General features: G+C 38.1%; 1 protein-coding gene across 1 annotated transcript; it reads left to right on the top strand.

Moving 5' to 3' along the window:
• The first annotated feature begins 18291 nt into the window (after positions 1–18291).
• On the top strand, positions 18292–21321 carry LOC133065523 (lithostathine-like). Its single transcript, XM_061156256.1, has 6 exons — positions 18292–18390; positions 18653–18760; positions 19311–19429; positions 19624–19761; positions 20650–20776; positions 21033–21321. The coding sequence occupies exons 2-6, from the start codon at positions 18676–18678 to the stop codon at positions 21098–21100; spliced, it is 537 nt and encodes a 178-aa protein (XP_061012239.1). The 5' UTR covers positions 18292–18390; positions 18653–18675; the 3' UTR covers positions 21101–21321.
• Positions 21322–23251: the final 1930 nt, after the last annotated feature.

Genomic DNA, 23251 nt, shown 5'->3' with positions numbered 1-23251 from the left:
ATGGAATCTGGAAAAATGTTACTGATGAATGTATTTTCAGGGCAGAAATATAGATGAAGACATACAGTATAGAGTTTTGGACATAACAGGAGAGGAAGAGGGTGGACAAATTGATAGAGTAGTACTGAAACATACACATTACCATATGTGAAATAGATAGCTACTGGTTAGTTGCTGTACAAGATAGAAAGTGCAGCCTGTTATTCTGTGACAACCTAGAGGGATGGGATGGGGTGGGGAGTGGAAGGGAGATTCAAGAAGGAAGGAACAAATGTATACTTACGGCTCATTCACAGTGCTGTATAGCAGAAACCAACACAACAGTATAAAGTAATTATTCTCCAAATAAAACTAAAAAATTTCATACCTGAAAGGCAAAAGAAAAGGGTGATAGTTGATTCAATAGGGACAGATAATCAGTCTTTCCAGAATCAGCTCTAGTACTGTCAGAAATAGAGCAAATAAGAGATGCCAAAGGGTCTATTTATTTAGATTGGTTGCTTTGATGACTATTGTCAAATTCTAGAATTATTTGTACTTTCTGGGAAGGATTCGGCATGTTAATTATCTAAGAACACTTGGTATAATAAATAGGTAATGGCAGGAAAACTAAGGAGATGCAGATGTGTATATCTTAAAGGGTAGAAAACAAAATGGTATAGATTCAGAGACAAAAATCTTTTTTTTTTTTCATTTATTTTTATTAGTTGGAGGCTAATTACTTTACAATACTGTAGTGATTTTTGCCATACATTGACATGAATCAGCCATGGATTTACATGTGTTCCCCATCCTGAACCCCCCTCCCATCTCCCTCCCCATCCCATCCCTCTGGGTCATCCCAGTGTACCAGCCCTGAGCACTTGAGAGACAAAAATCTTTTGAGGGTCAATATTGATCTTCATTAACTGAATGTTTTAGTACCCTGAGACTGGGTATGCTTTATAGTAGTGTCTTGAGAATCAAGGATATAGATCCTGTATTAGTTATAATTGAAAGAAATCCAACTCCAATCTGAAGAAAAGTTTCTCCAAGCCAATTAGAAGAGAATTGGGAAGATCTCTAGTGTTCTGGATCCCTATCATTTTGAATTGAGAAGATAGCATTTGAAAGACCAAAGACCATTTAGAGGTCTGAAGGTACCTAAAGTGCTTTGTTGTTGTTGTTCAGTTGCTCAGTTGCATCTGACTCTTTGTGAATCCATGGATTGCAACATGCCAGACTTCCCTGTCCTTCACCATCCCCTGGATCTTGCTCAAACTCATGTCCATTGAGTTGGTGATGCAATCCAACCATCTCATCCTCTGTTGTGCCCTTCTCTTCCTGCCTTCAATCTTTCCCACAATCAGGTTTTTTTTTTTTTTTTTTCTAATGAGTCAGCTTTTCACATCAGGTGGCCAAATTATTGGAGTTTCAGCTTCAGCATCAGTCCTTCCAATGAACACCCAGGACTGATCTCTTTTAGGATGGACTGGTTGGATCTCCTTGCAGTCCAAGGGACTCTCAAGAGTCTTCTCCAACACCATAGTTCAAAAGCATCAATTCTTCAGTGCACAGCTTTCTTTATAGTCCAACTCTCACATCCATACCTGACTACTGGAAAAACCATAGCCTTGACTAGACAGATCTTTGTTGACAAAGCAATGTCTCTGCTTTTTAATATGCCACCGAGGTTGGTGATAACTTTCCTTCCAAGGAGTAAGTATCTTGTAATTTCATGACTGCAATCACCATCTGCAGTGATTTTGGAGCCCCCCAAAATGAAGTCAGCCACTATTTCCACTCTTTCCCCATCTATTTGCCATTAAGTGATGGGACTGGATGTCATGATCTTAGTTTTCTGAATGTTGAGCTTTAAGTCAACTTTTTCACTCTCCTCTTTCACTTTCATCAAGAGGCTCTTTAGTTCTTCTTCACTTTCTGCCATAAGGGTGGGGTCATCTGCATATCTGAGGTTATTGATGTTTCTCCTGTCAATCTTGACTGCAGCTTGTGCTTCATTTTACAGTGCTTAAATTTTAGTAATCTTCTTTTCTGATATCTTAGCTCTTTGCAATAATAGGAAGCTACATGGGTTTTGATTTCCTTTAGGAGGCTTTATTTACTGAAGTTGAAGATTAAGATTTTGATGGTCTTCCTTTTAAGTGAGACCACCTAGAGTTTGAGAGAATTGATTTGCCAGATTAACTATATCTGGAGTAGACATTTTTCCCATTCCATGTTGGTCTTTTTTGCCTAGAAGGGGAAAAATCCTGGTTCAGCCCATTAATAAACATAGAGTTAAAAACTACTTGGGTGGAAGAAAAATCTAAAGAAAGACCCAAATTTTCTTTAAAAACAACTTTAATCAGTCAGTTGTAGTACCTGAGATCATGAACAAACTCATAAGATTTTTGTGTGCATGTCAGAATTTTATTCCAATCAACAGACTTTTAGGAAAACCCAGAGAACTGCACATGAAGTCCCCTAGCAATTGTCTGAGCCTGAACATTTATAAGGTAGTGGACTTGTCTCCTGGTTGTAACTAGAGGCTTCTCAGGATTTTCTCAATCAGCAATTTTCATCAAATTGCTAGGTTTGGCCTTCCCTAAGAAGCATGCAGACTAGCTGATGTTAAGTCAGAGAAACCAGGTTGATAAGTTTGAATGACTATATTAAATCCCTCGGGAAATATGTGAGATTCTTCTGTTACTTTTTGGGGAAATATTTGAGTATGGCTTACAGTTTACCTTTGTTCACAGAATATAAGAAATTAAGGAATTTAGCCTCCAAATCCTCAGAAGGCTTGATTTTAAAGGAACATGTTCCAGCAAGTTCAGAATAAATTGTGTGGAGAGAATTTCAGAGAAAAGGGGCAATTTGGCTACAGAATTAATATGAAGAAATTGAGGGTATAGAGCAGGTGTAGACAGTATGCTAGAAAGGAGGAAAGGGGTGCTGGATTTGGTATTTGGCAACGAGGCACCAAGGAAGAGAAGCAAGATGGCACAGGAGGCAGAGTTTGAGATAAGAATCCACAAAAGTAGAGCCCAAGGGTTATTTTTATCTTTCTTTAATTTTTTATTTTGCCTCAGTTAATCTTAAAATCTTATTACTAAGAAGAGTAATTTTAGAATCTTGATAACACTTTGAAGCTTTAAAATATCAACTGAAATAGAAAATTTCTGGAAATTTTTGAACTATTATAATCCAATTCATTTTAATTTTGGGGATTTAAAAAATTTCATAATGGTCATTGATAGTCTTAATTTACTTTGATCAGATTGATCCATTTAGTTTCCTTTCAAAATAAATGAGCAAGGATTGTGATTTTTAGACATAAAATCAGCCAGATCCTCTGTTAGTAGAGCACCATCAAAATACTTAAATAATGAGATCTCATTTCTCAGAATTCCTTTTACTCTGAGTTAAAGAACAATTCTCAAACAGCTCATTTCAGCTTCCTGGTATCAAATCTAGTAACAGACAGTTTAAGGGAACACCTTGATCCAGAGTGCCAGGACAAAGACTTTTTAATCCAGTTTCCAGAGAATAGCTTCTTCTAATGGAACAGACTGAAGGCTGAAAAGCCAGCATAGTTTCAGCGAAGCAGCCCTTGTTCCTGAAGGAATGGGCTGAAGGCTTTTTCAGCCAGGTTGTATTGAAGCAATCTGATCTCAAAATCAGACTGAAGTACAAATTAGCAATTGCAAATGGAACAAATGAAATCTTAAAATAGATGCTGAACAAAACCTGGAGAACTTCAAATGCAAAAAAGGCATGAGCTCAAGTCCAGGAGAAAGGCATAACTTTAAATAACAGAGTCAATGACAAAAAAAACTGTGAGCAAAAAGTGACTCAAATGTGGATTCTGCACCTGTTTGCTCACCAGCCTTGGAGTCTTTTGACATCTTTTTCCAGTCCTGTATGGGTCACCTAAATATCAACCTAAAACAAATTGAGTGCTAGATATTTCTTCAACAAAGATGGGTTTATTTGGGATTAGCAGAGGAATGCATTTCTGGAATCTGCAACTGTGGTGAGCCATGTGCAAGTTCGTCCTAATGGCTAGGGAAGGAGACCACTTTTATAGAGGTGAAAAAGAAGCTGAGAGGGTTTTAGTAAACAGAGAGTCCATTACTTTTCACTGGCTGAGTCTTTGCTAGGACAGAAGAACCTTTCTTCTTCTTGTTGGGCTCTGCTATTGTCATAGCACTTTCCCTTCTGATCTCCCAACTCTATTTAATTGAAGTTTCTGTTTATTAATTTTTCACACCTTGTTATCAATGATGGGCTGCTTTATGTCTCACAAAGTCTTCTTCCCTATTCTCAGGGTTAAGTACATGTAAACAGTTTTCCTGGAGTTGCATGGCTCATTAATTAAGGGGATTTTGTCAGTTTTTACACAGCATAAATGCTGGAGAAGGCTCAGAATTAATCTGAAGACTTTGGTGAATTTCCGAAGTTGGATCACAACTCTGCCTAAGCCAAAAGCAGGAAATGATATCAGTGCTAACCACAAGTTAATCTTCAAGAATGTTTCTAGATCAATAGACCAATACTTGATCCCTCTTTTCAGACTGACTCCTACATATGACAGATTGATCCCTAACTTTGTGTTCCTCCTTACTTCTATCCACAGTTATAGACTGAAACTTGCCACCATAACCTGTTTCCTAAATATATACCAGTGGAAATAGGAGGTCCAGTAAGGATTTGTTTGCATTAGTGTTATTGAGTCCCATGTCAGGGGAGCTAAAACTCAATGATTACTTCTGACATTTTTTTTCATTAATTGGTTTAAAGTTGGGAGAGAATAGCTCAGAATATTAAAGTATTTAGATGACATTCATGGGAAAAAATAAATCACCTACTCCAACAAGTTGTTATGAAGAATTTCGGTGTGAGAAGCTCTATGCTAGGTGCCATAAAAATGTAAAAGGTGAATAACATTTTTAAAAAAAAATCTGAAACACATTTATTCATGAATAGAGTCATTCATGATAGAGTCACAATAGTTTGTCTTGAGAAGAACATGGTAGTAAAGACAATAGAATGAAGCTGATGAAAGTAAGGATGCTAATGACTATGCTTTTGGGGTAGAAACTAAGGTTTGTGTGAAGCTGACACCATGTTACATTTTATAGGAAAATTTTACTTGTTACATAAAAATTAATAAATATTTGCATTCATTTTCTATAACTTCCATAGGAAATCTCCACAAATTTAACAACTAAAAACAATACATTTTTGTTATCTCACAGTTCTGTAGTTGATAAATCTGGACATGGCATGCCTCATCTATTTCTGAACTCCATGCTTCAAAAGGCTTGGACTCAATGAACCAATGTAACAATAAGACTGCAGTCCTTTCTAGAGGCTCTGGAAAAGAACTTGCTTCCCAGCTGATTCAGATTGTTGGTACTATTCAGTTCCTTGTGCTTTATAAGACTGGAGTCTCTGTTGACTTTCTGACTGTCAGCTGGTGTCTGTTCTCAGTTTCCAGAGGATAACTACATTCCTTAGCTCATGCTTCCTTTCCTCCATTTTTAAAGCAAATAATGATGGGTCAAGTCCTTTTCACACTAAGGTATCTCTGTCTTTCCCTGTTGTCTAATCTCTCCTGCCTTCCTCTACCACATCCCTCTGAACGACTTTTCTGTCTTCCTCTTCTTCTCTGAAGGGCTCCTCTGATGTGTCCACTTGGGTAATCCAAGTACACTTCCCTATTTAAGAGCAGAAACATTGTAGCCTTAATCACAAACGCCTTAGCAGCAGTACCTAGATTAGTGTCTGATTGCATAACCAGGGAGCAAAAATCTTGGGGCAATATCTTCAGAGTTTGTCAACCTCAGTGTTCAACAGAGCTCCTCAATGAAGAAATGCTGATTTGTTTCTTCAAGTGAAGGCCATAAATCACAGATTCTCTCAGAGCTAGAAGCTTGTAGAAAGCGGGGTAAAATGATGGGAATTGCCGATCATTTACAAACACAAAGACTGTAGTGATTTTGCTGTTTAAATATCAGTTTCATTTGAAGCCACCAATCACAGATGTCAACTATATGTTTAAAAAAATCAATATATTCTTAGAGTGATATTCAGTTAGAAGGGTCATAAATTGTGCATATGGCTTACGAGAAATGGATGGGGAGCTTTGCCCAGCATATTGACTATTCTGTCTTTGAAATGTTGCCATTTCATCAATTACGATGACTTCTTAGGCAGAAGAAGTCAGATTTATGACTGTGATTGGAGGAGTTGATACAAGCCTTTACTGAGCATTGGCTTCGGGTCAGACATCGGTGAGTTACTTTCACACTCATAACGTCTTTTGGCTTTCTGTTTGGACAGAGTAAGTGGTTTTGTGCCTCCCTGTGCTTACCTGCTGGACAGGCCAAAGGAGGTGGAAAGGTACCGAGACCTGGAAAGCCCATCCCGCCAAGCCTGACCATGAGGCTGCTACTTTTAGAACACTAGACTTCCATGGGAATATATATTGTAAATGGAAGAAACAGAGATGGCCATTGTTTTGGCCAGTGTAGAGAACACTTCTTGATTTCTCAGATTTATATTGCTTCCTATTTGGATAGTACACCACAAGTCTTCTTTAGGATGGAAGGAATGCATGCTAACTTCTCTGATAAAATTTTACCAGGGAAACATGCTCCATGGTTTTAAAATAGGGAAAACTAGATGCAGGATTTTCCCCTTTAGAGTATTAAAAAAGATTAGAGCATTTTAGTTTTAAATATAATTATGGTTTTAAAAAGTGTTTTGTTTCTCTGGTGTGTGTTTATTATGAAACAGGGCAATGTCTCTAGTCACCTTAATCATGGAGAAAGGACAAGAACACTCCTCAGGGAAGTTAGCAATTGCCTCAGAAGAGGGACAGCATTGCTGAATGCTATATATACACACGCAGCTACAGTCATCAAGACAGTATGAAGTTGGCACAAAAAAACAAATATGGACCAATGGAACAAGATAGAAATCTCAGAGAGAAACCTACACACCTATGGGCACCTTATCTTGAACAACAAAGGCAAGACTATACAATGGAGAGAAGATAATCTCTTCAATAAGTGATGCTGGGAAAATTGGACAGCTATATGTGAAAGAACAAAATTAGAACACTTCCTAACACCGTACACAAAAATAAATTCAAAATAAATTAAGTCCAAACACTATAAAACTCTTAAAGGAAAACATGTGAAGTATACTCTGACAAAAATCACAGCAAGATCCTCTCTGCCCCACTTCCTAGAGTAATGGAAATGAAACCAAAAATAAATAACTGGGACCTAATTAAATTTAAACTCCTTTGCATAGCAAAGCAAACAATAAACAAGATGAAAAGACAACAGACAACACTCAGAATGGAAGAAAATATTTGCAAACTAAGCAACTGATAAAGGATTAATCTTGAAACTATATAAGCAGCTCATATAGCTCAGTATCAGAAAAACAAACAGTCCAATTAAAAATGGGCAGAAGACCTAAGCAATAATTTCTCCAAATAAGACATGCAGAAGGCAAATAAACACATGAAAAGATGCTCAATATCAGTTACTATTAGAGTAATGCGATCAAAACCACACACCAATCTGAAAGGACATCATGAAAAAACTATAAACAATAAGTGCTGGAGTGGATGTGGAAAAAGCAGAACTCTCCTGCACTGGAAGGGAATGTAAATTGATATAGCCCCTATGGAGAATACTATGGAGATTCCTTAACAAAGTAGGAATAAAATTATTGCACGACCCAGCAATCCCACTATTGGGCATATACCCTAACAACACCATAATTCAAAAAGACACATGGTGTTTGTATGTCTTCTTTGGATAAATATCTGTTTAGGTCTCTTGTCCATTTTTTTATTGAATTGTTCATCTTCCTGGTATTGAGCTGCATGTGTTGCTTGTATATTTAGATTACTTCTTTGTCAGTTGTTTTATTTGTTATCATTTTTTCCCATTCTGAGGGCTGTCTTTTCAAGTTGCTTATAGTTTCCTTTGTTGTGTAAAAGCTTTTAAGTTTAATTAAGTCCCATTTATTTATTTTTGTTTTTAGTTCTATTACTCTGGGAAGTGGGTCATAGAGGATCTTGCTGTGATTTATGTTGGAGAGTGTTCTGCTTATGCTGTATAGTTTCTGATCTTACATTTAGGTCTTTAATTCATTTTGAGTTTATTGTTTTGTATGGTATTAGAGAATATTCTAGTTTCATTCTTTTACACGTATTTGACCAGTTTTTCCAGCACCACTTTTTGAAGAGACTGTCTTTTCTCCATTGTATATTTTTGCTTCCTTTGTCAAAGCTAAGATGTCCATAGGTGCATGGACTTATCTCTGGGCTTTCTATTTTGTTCCATTGATCTATACTTCTGTCTTTGTGCCAGAACCATACTGTCTTGATGACCATAACAGTGTAGTACAATCTGAAGTCAGGAAGGTTGATTCCTGCAGTTCCATTTTTCTTTCTCAAGATTACTTTGGCTATTTGAGGTCTTTTGTGTTTCCACACAGACTGTGAAATTATTTCTAGTTCTAGTTCTGTGAAAAGTATCATTGGTAGTTTGATAGGAATTGGGTTGAATTTGTAGATTGCTTTGGATCGTATGCTCATTTTCACTACATTGAGTCTTCCAATCCAAGCACATGGTATATTTCTCTATCTATTTGTGTCATTTTTTACTTCTTTCATCATTTTTTTTTTATAGTTTTGTATATAAAAGTCTTTTGTTTCTTTAGGTAAATTTATTCCTAAGTATTTTATTCTTTTTGTTACAATGGTAAATGTGATTGTTTCCTTAAATTCTCTTTCTGATTTTTTATTGTTAGTGTATAGGAATGCAAGAGATTTCTGTGTATTACTTTTATATCCTGCAACTTCACTATATTCATTGATTAGCTATAGTAATTTTCTGGTTGTTTCTTTAGTGTTTTCTGTGTAGAGGATCATGTCATCTACAAACAGTGAAAGTTTTACTTCTTTTCCGTTGTGGATTCCTTTTATTTCTTTTTCTCCTCCTCTGATTGCTGTGGCTAGAACTTCCAAAACCGTGTTGAATAGACATTTCTCCAAAGAATATCTACAGGTGGCTAATAAACACATGAAAATATGCTCAATATCACTCATTATTAAAGAAATGTTCATTGGAGCATTATTTACAACAGCCAGAACATGGAAGCAACCTAGATATTCATTTACAGATGAATAGATAAAGAAGTTGTAGTACACATATACAATGAATGTTACTCATCCATAAAAAGGAACAATTTTGAGTCAGTTGTAGTGAGGTGAATGAACCTAGAGACTCTTATACAGAGGGAAGTAAGTCAGAGAAAAGCAAATGTCATATATTAATGTATATAGGTGTCATTTAGAAAAATAGTACTGATGAACTTATTCATAAGGAAGAAATGAAGATGCAGATATAAAGATGAACTTGTGGACACAGTGGGAAAAAGAGATGATGGAATGAACTGAGAGAATAGCATTGACATATATATATTACAATGTGTAAAATAAATAACTAGTGGGAAGCTGCTACATAACATAGGGAGCCCTGCCTATCACTCTATGATGATGTAAATTAGTGGAATAGGAGGGTGGAGGGAAACTCTGTAGGAGGGGATATATATCTATATAATGATGACTAATTCACATTGTTGTAAGACAGAAACCAATACACTTAAAGCAATTAAAAAAAAAAAAAACTATGATGAGAACAATGAGGTATCAATCTGTCAGAATGTATACTATCAAAAATTCATGAATATTTAATGTTGGCAAGACCATAGAGAAAAGGGAACCCTAGTAAACTGTGAGTACCAATGTAAACTGGTGCAGCCACTATGGAAAACAGTATGGATTTTTCTCAAAAAACTAAAAATATAGTGCTATGTGATCTAGCAATTGCACTCCTAGTTATATATTCATAGAAATTAAAAGTCATAAATTCAAAAAGATACACGTATCATAATTCTCAATGCAACATTATTTACAATAGCCAAGATATATATGTAACCTAAGCATTTATATATATATATATATATATATATAATATACACACATATATGTATACATATATATACATATATAGGTCAATATATGTATTGACATATATATGTCAATGCAATTCTATCTATATATGTTTATATATATATACATATATATATGTATATATATATATATATATATACCATACACATGTATTTAATAGAAAATTAGTCATACAATAGGAAAGAAATTTTGTTATTTGCAGCAGCTTGGATAGACTTGGAGAGTATTATGTGTTATACAGAGTGAAATATATCAGACAGAGAAAGAAAGATGCTGTATGTTGTCACTTACATGTTGACTCTAAAAAATGAAACATTAATGAATACAACAAAGCAGAAATAGATTTACAGATTTAAAGAAAATCTAGTGGTTTTCTATGAGCAGAGGGAAGAGGGGAGGGGCAAGATAGAGGTATGAGATTAAGAGGTAGAAACCTAGCATTCATAAAATAAATAAGATTCAAGAATGTATTGTATAGCACAGTGAAAATAGTCAATATTTTGTAATAAATTTAGATGGAGTATAATGTATAACATATTGAATCATAATACACAACTGAAACTAATGTTTTAAATCAATTATACTTCAATAAAAAGGAACAAATGCAATATGATTAAGGATATATTTCTTTTTATTTTTTTTCACCAAAGGAAATATTACCACTGGAAATGCAGTTCATAGCTGCAGAACTACCACCAACAAACTAAATATAATTGATGGTAATCTGTTGGAAACATAATCTTAATTATTTCTCAAATGAAAAATTATACTTGTATTATGACCAGTTAATCCTAAAAGAAAAATAAATAACAGCTGATAACTTTTATAAACTACTCAGTGGATATATTACAAGAACAAACATGATATGTAAGAGGGAACTGTTTCAAATGTGAGACTCTGAAACCAAATAAAGTTGATGCAGTTTCCTGATAAAAACTTTATTGCCCCCAATAACTGTGTAGGCCATAAGGTAGATACCATTAAGAGTTACTGTTCATTATGAGAACATGACTAATAAAATTCAAACAGCTATAGTATCAGCTTTCCAATACACTAATAACTTTCCTCATTGCCTCAGGGGCTTTGAGGTTTTGCTCCGTTTGCCTTGTTTCACAAAGTACATGTTATCTGTATATTTTATACTGACAGGTTTAGGATAAGATGAAAAAACCAAGCTAGCATCCTAATATTTGACTAATATATCCTAAAGCATGTCCTTTGGTTTTAAATCTTCCATAAAATCTTCCATATGCTTCAAGGATAGTTTTGACCTGGGTTCTTCTAAGTCATCTTCCTGGAACTTTTCACATTTTGACATTCTTGGAAGAAAGATACTGAATTCCTGCAAAGGGATCATTTACTTCTTATATTATTCTGGCAGTGCTGACTAAGGCTGAGCTGCAAATATTACTATTATTGGACTTGGAAGGTAATAAGAATAAAAAGTACAGGTTAGATACTTTATCTTTTGGTAAATAAAACTTAAGACTGAGCCTTGGCTACTATAAGAGGAATAATTCCTCTCTTACTATTAGGAATTAAATTGTAAATGATTAAAATCTAGATGTGTAAATATAGTAATTGAACAAATTACTCAATTAGTTAATAAAGACAATATAAAGTAGAAATTATGAAGTAGAGAATAGCAAAGAGAGATAAGAAAGCCTTTGTGAGTGAACAATGCAAAGAAATAGAGGAAAACAATAGAAAGGGGAAGACTAGAGACCTCTTCAAGAAAATTGGAGATATCAAAACAACATTTCATGCAAGGATGGGCACAATAAAGGACAGAAATGGTAAAGATCTAATGGAAGCAAAAGAGATTAAAAAGAAATAGCAAGAATTCACCTATACAAAAAAGGTCTTAATGACCCAGGTAACCATGATGATGTGGTCACTCACCTAGAACCAGACATCCTGGAGTATGAAGTCAAGTGGGTCTTAGGAAGCATTACTACAAACAAAGCTATTGGAGGTGATGGAATTCCAGCTGAGCTATTTAAAATACTAAAACGTGATGCTGTTAAAGTGCCACCTTCAATACGTTGGCAAATTTGGAAAACTCAGCAGTGGCCACAGAACTGGAAAAGGTCAGTTTTCATTCCAATCCCAAAGAAGAACAGTGCCGAAGAATGTTCAAACTACTCCACAATTATTCTTATTTTACATGTTAGTAAAGTAATGGTCAAATCCTTCAAGCTAGGCTGGGCTGCAATAGGACAGGAACTAAGAGCTTCCAGATGTACAAGTGGGGTTTAGAGTAGGCAGAGGAGCCAGAGATCAAATTGCCAACATCCACTGAATCATAGAAAAGGCAAAGAAATAATAATAATAAAAAAATCCACTTCTTGAGAGTCCCTTGGACTGTAAGGAGATCATATCTGTCAATCAAAGGGAATTAACTTTGAATATCCATTGGAAGAACTAATGTTGAAGTTGAAGCTCCAATACTTTGGCCACCTGATGCAAAGAGCTGACCCATTGGAAAAGACCCTGGGGCTGGGTAAGATTGAGGGCAGGAGGGGAAAGGGGTGACACAGGATGAGATGATTGGATAGCGTCACTGACTCAATGGATATGAGTTTGAGTAACCTCTGGGAGATAGTGAAGGACAAGGAAGTCTGGCAAGCTGCAGTCCATGGAGTTATGTAGAATTGGACATGTCTTAGCTACTGAACAACAACAACATAACAATAAAATGGAGAAAATCTGTTAAAAATAAAAATTCAAACACAAGTTACATTCAGTGATATTGACAAATAGGGTCCCTAAGTTCCCTTGATTTTTTCCCAACTATTATTTGTATTTATTCTTTACTATTTGTATTTATTACTACTATCATGGGTTTCCCTGGTGACTCAATGTTAAACAATCTGCCTGCCAATGCTGGAGTTGCATGTTTGATCTCTGGGTCAGGAAGATCCTCTGGAGAAGGAAATGACAACGTACTAAAGGTTTATTGCCATGGAAATCCCATGGACGTAGTAGCTTGGTGAACTGCAGTCTAAGGGGTTGCAGAGTCGGACATGACTGAGTGACTAAACAGCAACAAATTGCTATCATATTCATTCAGATAATCTACTGAAATCTATGTAAAGTCAAGGACAGAGGCACCAACAGAAGCTGAGGATCCTATTGGGATATGCTGATCCTACTGGAGATGAGGTTTGAACCAGTTCATTCATTCCCAGTGACTGGCAGAAATTCAAATTACAATAGGTTAAATACATATTTCTTGAAGCAGATGAGGATTAGACAAATACCATGAGAACAGTGAACACAACAGCTAGCAGGATAACTCCTGGATAAGTATAGGATAGTCTCAGTTCAGAAGCAAATTTGGTACCTGAGGAAATATCCAAGGGAATTTAGATTAGGAAACAAGCCAAGCTCAGAACCAAAGGCTGAAACAGTCCATTTGCTGCAGTAACTTCTTTTGGGGTGACTTCTTGGCCCCATTCTCTAAGAACTAAGTCTTATCCACAGTTCCTATTTAAGAGGTGAATGCAGCTCCTACAATGATCCCAAAGGACTTAAATTCTTTGCCCCAGTTAATTGGATGTGAGTGTTGTTTTTGAGTCCATGAAGTAAAAAGTATAGTAGAACTCTAGTTAGTTAACTATGTTGGATCACTCTTCCTGTACCCCAAAGGCAAGGAAATTGATGGGCTGAAAAAATATGAATAAAATCCAGTGAAATAAAGAGAAAAGGAAGAAAAGTGTACCCTCACAGTCTGAATGTGTTCTTCCTATTCCTAGTACTTCATGAGATGGTATATGTCCTAATCTTGGGTGTACTAAGATAAATCTTTGTCCTTCCTAAAATATTCCCTTTGGTTTGAGTGAATTGCAATACATGTCAGTACCTTATATGCAGATAACTTAAACTAAGTCGGCATGAAAGAAGTCTGTGTCCTGTCTCAGTAAAGGCACCTTTGAATTCTCAACAACCCAGTAGGAGGAGGGACAAGAAGACACTTTAGGGAACTCAAGCATTGGATATCATACAAAGTTTCTGATACAAATTTTGTGCATTGGGGGCTCAGAAAGAAATTGGAGGATTTTATATTCCCCTTAAATTGAGTGGGACTAGTTTCTAGAGAGAGAAAATAAGAGATTACAAATATTAAGGGAAAGGGCTATTTTTATTAACTGTGTCAGAAGAAGTCAAGCTCTGGACAGCCTGAAAGACACACATTTTAGAGGGCTCAATGGGACAGAATAGATATAGGGGAAGGAAAGATGGATGTTTCCCTAACTTTGTTTTAGACTTCCAGATAAAAGCTTCATGACAGTTTACTAAGGGAAGAAAACTTAATACATGAATCAAGACACAAACTTGTCAGTAATAAAGATTATTAATTTAGCAAAATAGCCTCTGTGATCAGTATCTCAAGATAAACATGGCTGTAGGTACAGTAGAAAATCTTGATTGATAACAGATATTCATTTGAAGCTCTGCTTATAAATTCCAATTTGGCTTTGAAGAAGGTATGCCCAGTCCCAGGAGATGAATCATGAGGGTCAAAGTAAATTAAGGCAATTTTAATAACTTTTTTTAATGGTATAGAACTGCAACCTAACATTGGCCAGTAAGATACAACATTGTATTGACTAAGGGCTTGTGAGAAAAATGTTCCTCCACAGTAAGAAAAAATGTATAAGAAAGGAGTCTTTTTGTTCCTCCTGCTCTTTCTTTACTGCATTAGAAATTGTCAGACAACCTCTGGGCTGCTGTGGTTATTTTGAGGGAAGGGCCAAGGTCATCATGGAGACCTCTACCTAGATTCCTGACAACTGTGTGCCTCTGAAGGTGAAACTTGAAACAGTCTATCTCCAGAATACTTTAATGAATCAATAATCTCTGTATTATTTAAGCTGTTTATAGTATCATAATGCATACAGTAGGTGGAAGGAAGCCAGGACATTTCCACTGGAGGGAAGGAAAGTCCTAGCAAAAACAAAATCATATACTAAGTCAAAATAGAAGAAGATACTGGGATTGAATGGACATGAGTTTGAGCAAACTCAGAGATACTGAAAGACAGGGAAACTTGGTGTGCTACAGCCCATGGGGTCACAAAGAGTTGGAAATGACTTGGTGACTGAACAACAGCAACAATATAAAACTGAGTTCAGTAGGAAATAAAAGATCAGAGCCAACAATGGCTTGGCTAAGCAAATCAAGAAGATTAGGAAATGCTGGCATTTGAATTTCTGTGGTCAACATTATGTTGGGTGTGGTTGGTGGTTCTTGAAGGTACAGTTGGGTTTCTGCTCATTTCAAAGACATGCTTCTTTGAATCTAGTATATAACCTTCTGGTGGAGTCCTAAATCTGTTTTGGTCAAAAAATAAATAGGCCCTGACCCTCATGTGATGTTTATAGCTAGTTTATGCGCCAGTGGAGCTTTTTGTGGTATAGTCTGGTGGGACTAGGCAAATCATACAGTTGAAAAATCTTCTGGGCTTGAATATTACCTTAATATTTAGCATATTGCCCAAACAATTTATGTCATACATTATAGAGATTTAGTGCTAAGCGTGGACTTCACTGGTAGCTCAGCTGATAAAGAATATGTCTGCCATGCAGGAGACCCTGGTTCAATTCCTGGGTCAGGAAGATTCCCTGGAGAAAGGATAGGCTACCCACTCCAGTATTCTTGGGCTTTCCTGGTGGCTCAGATGGTAAAGAATCCACCTGCAATGTGGGAGACCTGGGTTCCATCCCTGGGTTGGAAAGACCCCCTGAAGGAGGACATGACAACCCACTCCAGTATTCTTGCCTTGAGAAGCCCCATAGCCAGAGGAGCCTGGCAGGCTACCGTCCATGGGATTGCAAAGTGTTGGACACAACTGAGAGACTAGGCACAGCACAATGCTAAGGTTCCTCATAAATCATTTAAGCCAACTGGGAAAGCACACTAAACACTAAATCTGAAAGACAGTGCAAGGCTGTGGTTCAGAGCAAAGATTTTGGGTATATTGGAAAATAAGAATGAAATATTAACAAAGCTGGAATGAGAAAAACTTGGATGGGAGGAGGTGGTTTCAGTAACTGCTGTTTACAAAACTTCCTGAGGTGGAACAGATATTGGGAGGCAGTCTCTCTGAAAGGATGATGGGAAGCATAGACACATAGCTAAGAAGAGGTATAGCAGAAATCAAAATCTGGTATACCAATTTCACGTTCACTTCCTTTTCCACTTTATATCCACTGCTGAGTTACAGCTCTAGCAAAGGATAATAACAGTGATACAAAGGTGAATTGAAAAATCAGAACAGTCTCTGGAAAGACCCCAAGGCTTCCCACATCAACATACTGATGTGCTCAAAATCCCATTTCCTTGACAAATTTAATTACCTTGAAGCTAAAAGTTATGGGTTTCTAGAAATATTTAAGACTTTCAGCATTCATGTCAAGACAGTGCTGAGAATGATCATTCTAAATAGTCAAATAGACCCTATTTTCTTGGAGGAGTACTACTTCTCTTTAAGTCACTAAATCCATATTCTAGAGGGTTTCTTCCATTCTTGGTTTTCTGGTAATGAAATCACAGCAAGGACAGCTAAATACAGGGAAAATTTTACCTGTGATATCTAAATCTTCCTTTTTGTCTTCTGGTTCTTCCATGGGTATGCTGGCAATTTCACAACTAACCCTCAAATGGTGTGCTTTATTAATCAAGACAACAATAAATTTTACTTACTAGAATAGATGACTCTATAGCTTTAGGGTACTTTAATCTAAATGGTGTCTTTACTTAAATCTAAAATCTACTATTTACTTCTTCTCAAGCAAAAATTATCCTTTTTTTTGGGCCACACCACACAGCTTGTAGAATTTTAGTTACTCTTCTTGGGATTGAACCTGGGCCCTCGGCAATGAGAGCGCGGACTCTCAACCACTGGACTGCCAGGGAATTCCCTCAAATAATTATTTTAATGTAGCAATATTATGTTTCAAATAATCCTACCAATCATCATTTCCATGATAAATTGATCATTTGAGTTTTAATTTCCCCTAGCTCTCATGATAGTTATGGCTTTGTATTTATACAGTCTTGCATATATTTGTGAAGTAATTCCCATTCTTTTTTTTATTTAACAAAAGAATCCCTTGGCTCTCCTATCCTTCCTATTAGATTATTTGTGGGTCCTATTCAATTTTGGAGTCTCAGGACATGAATCAATTACACCCCTGATTGCACTGACCCCTTTGCAAAGCTCCACTGGAGCATAAACTAGCTATAAACATCACATGAGGGTCAGGGCCTATAGAGAATTCCTATAACATTTCCCTAGATTGGTCAATCTGAACCCCAATCACAGGCCATGTGTCTCAGAGTTACCAAAGCTGGCAGCTCAAACATAAACCCGACTAATGAAGTTTTCTTAGTGTTCTCATATAGCACTGACAACCTGACTAGAGTGTAATAGAAATGACTTTTCATCAATAGCCCAGTGACAGTCTTGGAAGGCAGTTGTCAGCAGCCCAGCAGACTGAGCATCTTGATGGAGCAGAGATCTAACTTATATGCAGTGTGGGATCAGATCTACGATTTCACCCAGACCCTCCTCTGATCATTCCTTCACCCTCTCTCATTCTTCCTTCAGCTCTGAAGCCTGTGACTGTAGAACTCCTAGGTTTGAAATTCCTTCATTGCCTCTTATTATATCAAATTATCACTATCCACTGAGGAACTCCATCTCAGAATACCAGGAAGGCAAGTTTCTGCCTCTCATTTCACTTAAGATTTTGGCTCATCTATTGACTTATGAGATGATTCTGAAGTTTCTTTAAAGTGAACTACCATGTAGAAGAGGCAATGCTGAACCTCTGTTCTATTACTTTCAGGATCTTCTTGCCCTCACTTATCTGTGATACTTACAGTTCCCATACACATCTCCACTTAATATCCAATATTTATTTCCACTACACAATTAGAAAAAAATACATGTGTATGCCTAGAAGAGTGAGCACTTGAGACATCAACCAGAAGAACTATTCCAGTAGACGTGCCCCTTAAACAATTGATAACTTGTTTTGTGCCACAGAGGCTAATTATGGAAAAGTCAGTGGGAAGAACAAACTTCACCTCTTCCAGGAAAAAGTGCTAATATGATAATGAGGAAGAGGCAGTATTTGCGGCAACTCCAAGGCTTTTCTGGGAAGAGACTCCTCCCTGTGGCAGGCATGTCCTTGAATCCCTGTCCTGGCTCCTTTTTCCTGTTATTCATTTCAGTGCCCCTCCCTCAAATTCTCTTATAAAAGCCCAGTCTCTTCTGCCCTGAGAAGCCAGTGCAGCCCCCTGTAAGGCAGTTAAGTGGGAGCTGAGATAAGGTGAGACCTGTGATGGGGGGGGAGGGGGGAGTGTACAAGGACCCTTGTCTTCAGAGAACAAGGGAGCTCTGAGACCACGGGAAGCCAGACTTGGGAGATCTCAGGTGCACTAGGATGTGTAGATTTTCTAATTCTTTCCAGCACCATGGAAAAGGAGGGATGCTACCAAGCTGGATTTATTCCTAGGGGACTAGATGAAGGAAAAGACAAGAGGTACAACACGGGATCTCTCACACCCTCTCTCTGACCACCCTCCCTTTAGTTCTCTAGCTGCCTCCACACCTCATGGACACAATGCTGCCTTCCCTGGGCCTCCCCAGGCTGTTCTGGATGCTGCTATCCTGCCTGATGCTCCTGTCTCAGGTCCAAGGTGAGATTTCTCTGCCTCTAGCACTGGGTTCCCAGTGTCTGCTCAGGGCCAAGGTAAGGAGGAAAGCTCCTGTGCCTCCCCTGGTAATGGGATATCCCCACACAACATAGCTGCCTGGATTCCTGAGTCATCACTCCTTCCTTCAGGGTACCTAGTGGTAGAAGGCACCCCAGAGGTTCAATAACAGTGGGATGAGATGATTTTCATTTTCTCAGTAGAGTCTAGTTTATGTGAGTTGATTAAGGAGGGAAAGCAGAGATATGCATAGAAGAATGATGAGGATCCAGTGTAGGAACAGTCAGAGGTGGAAAAGAGTGTTTGAATTAGGCAGATGCATAAAAAGAAAACACACCATCTCCCAACTAGTACATCTAGTTCATGATTTAAGAAAGAGAAATCCTTGGAGTGTTGGCAACGGTGAGAGGCACTTAGGAGTTTGGTGTCACTGCCCCAAGCACTGGCCTCATAGATATTCTCCAAGGTCGCCTCCATACTTTAATCCCTTATCTCCATTTTACCTCATCCCTCTCCTTTATTTCTTCTTCTTCAGGAGTAGATTCCCAGAAGGAACTGCGCTCTGAAAGGATCAGCTGTCCCAGAGGTTCCACAGCCTATGGGTCCTCCTGCTATGTCTTGTATACATTATCCAGAAGCTGGATGGATGCAAATGTGAGTTCTTGGGCTTGCAGTTAATAGAGATAAGGAGAAGCAAGTCAGAGACAGGGTTGTGGGGTATGGGGATCCTCAAGAGTTTCCTTAGGGTGAGAATAAGAAGTTCATGCTTGCAAACACATTCCTTCTTGACCCCGCCCTTCCCCTAGTGATGTCTAAGCTCCTCCTGTGTCTCTTCATTCCCCACACAGTTTGCCTGCCAGAGGAGACATTCAGGACACCTTGCGTCTGTGCTCAGCGGGACTGAGGGATCCTTCCTGGCCTCCTTGGTTAGGAACAACTTGAGAACCCAATCAAATGTCTGGATTGGGCTCCATGACCCCACAGAGGTACATTTACTTCCTTTATAATTTGTTACTTCCAAAGATGCTATGGCCACTCAGCTTCACCCCCATCCACCCCCTGCCCCATCCCATTTGCCAGCCCAGCAAATACCCAAGAGATCCCTGGAACTCAGGAGATAACTAGGGAAAGTGAGGGCCTTGAGGGCAGCTGAAGAGCTGAGTTCTGTGCCATTTCCTAGACTCCTGCTAAAGTTATTCTGCCTCTTATCAAGCTTTTACACAATTCACACAAGCATGAATTTGTAATTCTCTGTAATTCTCAATGCTTCCTTGAGTCTGAATATTCTGTGTTTAGCAAGTCCTAAATCAAGATTTAGGATTGATGCATTTTTCTTTTTCTTTTTTTTTAATGGGCTTCCGTGGCTCAGCTGGTAAAGAATCTGCCTGCAAGGCAGGAGACCTGGATTTGATCTCTGGGATGGGAAGATCCCCTAAAGAAGGGAACGGATACCCACTTCAGTATTCTGGCCTGGAGAACTCCATGGACTGTGTAGTCCATGGGGTAGCAAAGAGTTGGACAGGACTGAGCAACTTTCATTCTCACTTTCCTTTTTTATAAAAGAGGCATTGTCTTGTTTTATAGCCTTGGAGGTTCAGAGGGTAATTGCAAATACATCCCCAAGTGTAGTTCAGATAGTGACATATTACTCCGAGGTGTTTTATTGGCCTTTGTGATTATTGGCTGTGGAATTTGCCAAGTGAAGCAGGGAGTTAGGGAGAGTTTCCTAGAGGAGAGCTGTGGGGCATCATCTGGAAGAGCAGAGCAAATTCCATGATGCTGTGGAGGGGACCAGGCATTCCAGCAGAGGGCATCAGGCCAGGAGAATTCTAAAAGTTTTCCTACATCACCTGACTCCATCCTCTGCTCTATAGGGCTTTGAGCCCAATGCTGGCGGATGGGAATGGAGTAGCACTGATGTGCTCAATTATTTTGCCTGGGAGAGAAATCCTGCCACTGTCTCAAGCTCTGATCACTGTGGGATCCTGTCTAGAACATCAGGTAAGAAACAGAGAAGGTCACTTCTACTTAGTCTTTTCCTTTGATCCCCCATTTCTGGGCTTGATCATCAGAGAATCCTCCTCTGCTATGAAGTACAGTATTGGTTTGTCTGTTTTCATCCCCTCTCATCTCTCCTTTCTTTCTATCTTCTTCCCTTTGAGTAGGACCTTGGTGAAAGGCCAGAATCTGGGATTCCTCTCCACTGGGTCTTCAAGCTATACCAGCCCCATTGACTCAAGCTCTTTTGTCTCTTTAGGATATCTGAAATGGAAAGACTATAACTGTAATGTGAAATTACCCTATATCTGCAAGTTCAAGGGCTAGATCATGTGGGAAGTCAGCAGCCTGTGTCTTGTTGCAGCTCATCATGGACTTGGAACCAAGTGTGAAGACCCAATTGGAAGGGGATATTTTCCTTACACTCTCACCCTGACCACCTCATTCTGTCTTTCCCTCCTCCCCAGCCTCATTTCAGGTTCTGTTGTATGCTTTATAATCTGAGTTTTCATGATACTATAATAAAAAAAAAATTAGTTTTAGTTTTCCTTTGCTTGTCTTCTCTGCTTCATCTTCATAGATAAACTCTGGAGAGGAAATGATTGAGTGAAGAGAATCTGGGGTCAATCTCTGCTCAGTTTCACTCAGGAATATATATATTTTCCTCTCGGTGTTTTTGTGGTTAGAGTATGTCTGCACTGCTTCTGTAGGATGTGGATTGTGGCCATTTAAAGACTTTGCCCTCCCACACACTCTACTGCTTACACATTCTCCTAGGCCAAGTCTCTGATTGTATGAGGCAACCAGTTTAGGAGATGATGTTTAGAACATTATTTTCTAAACCACAAGTATAAAGGATAATGAACAGATTTTATTAATATTCATAAAATACAAACAAAATGAACAAATTAAAAAATTAAATGGATAAAACATTCAAAATGCAAACCTAATTGTTTTGTTATTAGTTTTGACAGACAAAAGGTAAGCTTTCAAATTGTTGTACAATTTTTTATTGTCTTTCAAACTTCACTCTTCCCTTCCCATGGTCAGATGACATAAGTCCATCTAACCACATTCCTAGATAACCCTGTTCCTAGATGGCCCTTGGGAAAACTGATCCCAGAAGGTCCTTCATCTTGGCCCTTGAAATACTTTGACACAGTTAGGACAGGATTTGGGTCAATTTATTGTCTGGTAGGATTCCTCTTGCATATTTTAAATTAAAAAAGTGACAATTTTCTGGAGAAATTCCCATCACCTATCTGAAGGCAAGACCCAGACGTCTCATGTTATCTGCATATTTCAAGACCACTAATCTGTCTTTCACCTTATCACCACCCCAACTTCATCACAAGATTTTATCATGGAAAAAATATTTTGGGCCCATTCCCTAATTAGGAAAAACACATTTTTCATATGAGACCGAAACGATGTTGCTGAGCCATGAAAGATGTTGGGATTCTTGGCCTCTGGAGGAGAGGTCAACAATCTGGGGCCAGTGATGAGGCTTGATTGCTCAGAGCTTTTGTGTAATAAAATTTTATTAAAATATAAAATAGATAGAGAAGACTTCTGACATAGATGTCAGAAGGGGGCAGAAAGTGTGCCCCCTTGATAATTTTTCAGTAAGAAGTTATATACCCATTAGTAGGCTGAGGCTGCTAATTAGAGAAAGGAAATGTCTCAAAACTCAGAGAGTGGCACCAGGGCCCTGACTTACAACATGCATTTTGAGATAGCACTGGCACAAGGTGAGTCATCTCAGGCCATAAAACGATTGACTCAGGTCGATTGTTTGACTCAATCATGTTATCTTGAAGAAAGGCAGATTTCCAAGCAAATACATAGTCTCATTAACATAGCTTAAGAGAACATTTTCCTGAGTAAAACATACTTTTTTGTTGAGCCATTATGGGTTCTGGGTCTTAGGCAAACCTACTTGAAGGTAGACAGAGCCTATGGTAAACACATAGTTCATTAACATAGCTTAAGAAAAGCATTTCCATAAGAAAAACACATTGGTTAGCTGAAGGTTTGAGAAAAGTTAAGTTACATGGAACCAGGTGTCATCATGGCAACACAGCAATCCCACTCCTGGGCATACACAACAAGGAAACTAGATCTGAAAGAGACACGTGCACCCCAATGTTAATCATAGCGCTGTTTATAATTGCCAGGACATGGAAGCAACCTAGATGCCCATCAGCAGACGAATGGATAAGGAAGCTATGGTACATATACACAATGGAATATTACTCAGCCATTAAAAGAAACTTTTTAATTTTGTATAGAGAATGAAATAAATCTGACACTTGTAGTTTGTTTCCTCTTGCCCCTTAAGGGAGAGATAAAAAACATCTGACACTTGCAGCTTATTTCCTCTGTTTGGGGGCCCCTAACCTTCCTGTCCAGAGAAGGCAATGGCACCCCACTCCAGTACTCTTGCCTGGAAAATCCCATGGACGGAGGAGCCTGGTA

The sequence above is a fragment of the Dama dama genome, chromosome 11 (assembly GCF_033118175.1).
Source record: "Dama dama isolate Ldn47 chromosome 11, ASM3311817v1, whole genome shotgun sequence".
Classification (NCBI taxonomy): Eukaryota; Metazoa; Chordata; class Mammalia; order Artiodactyla; family Cervidae; genus Dama; species Dama dama.
Note: the sequence above shows the minus strand (reverse complement) of the source record. Positions and strands in the feature narration are given on the sequence as shown.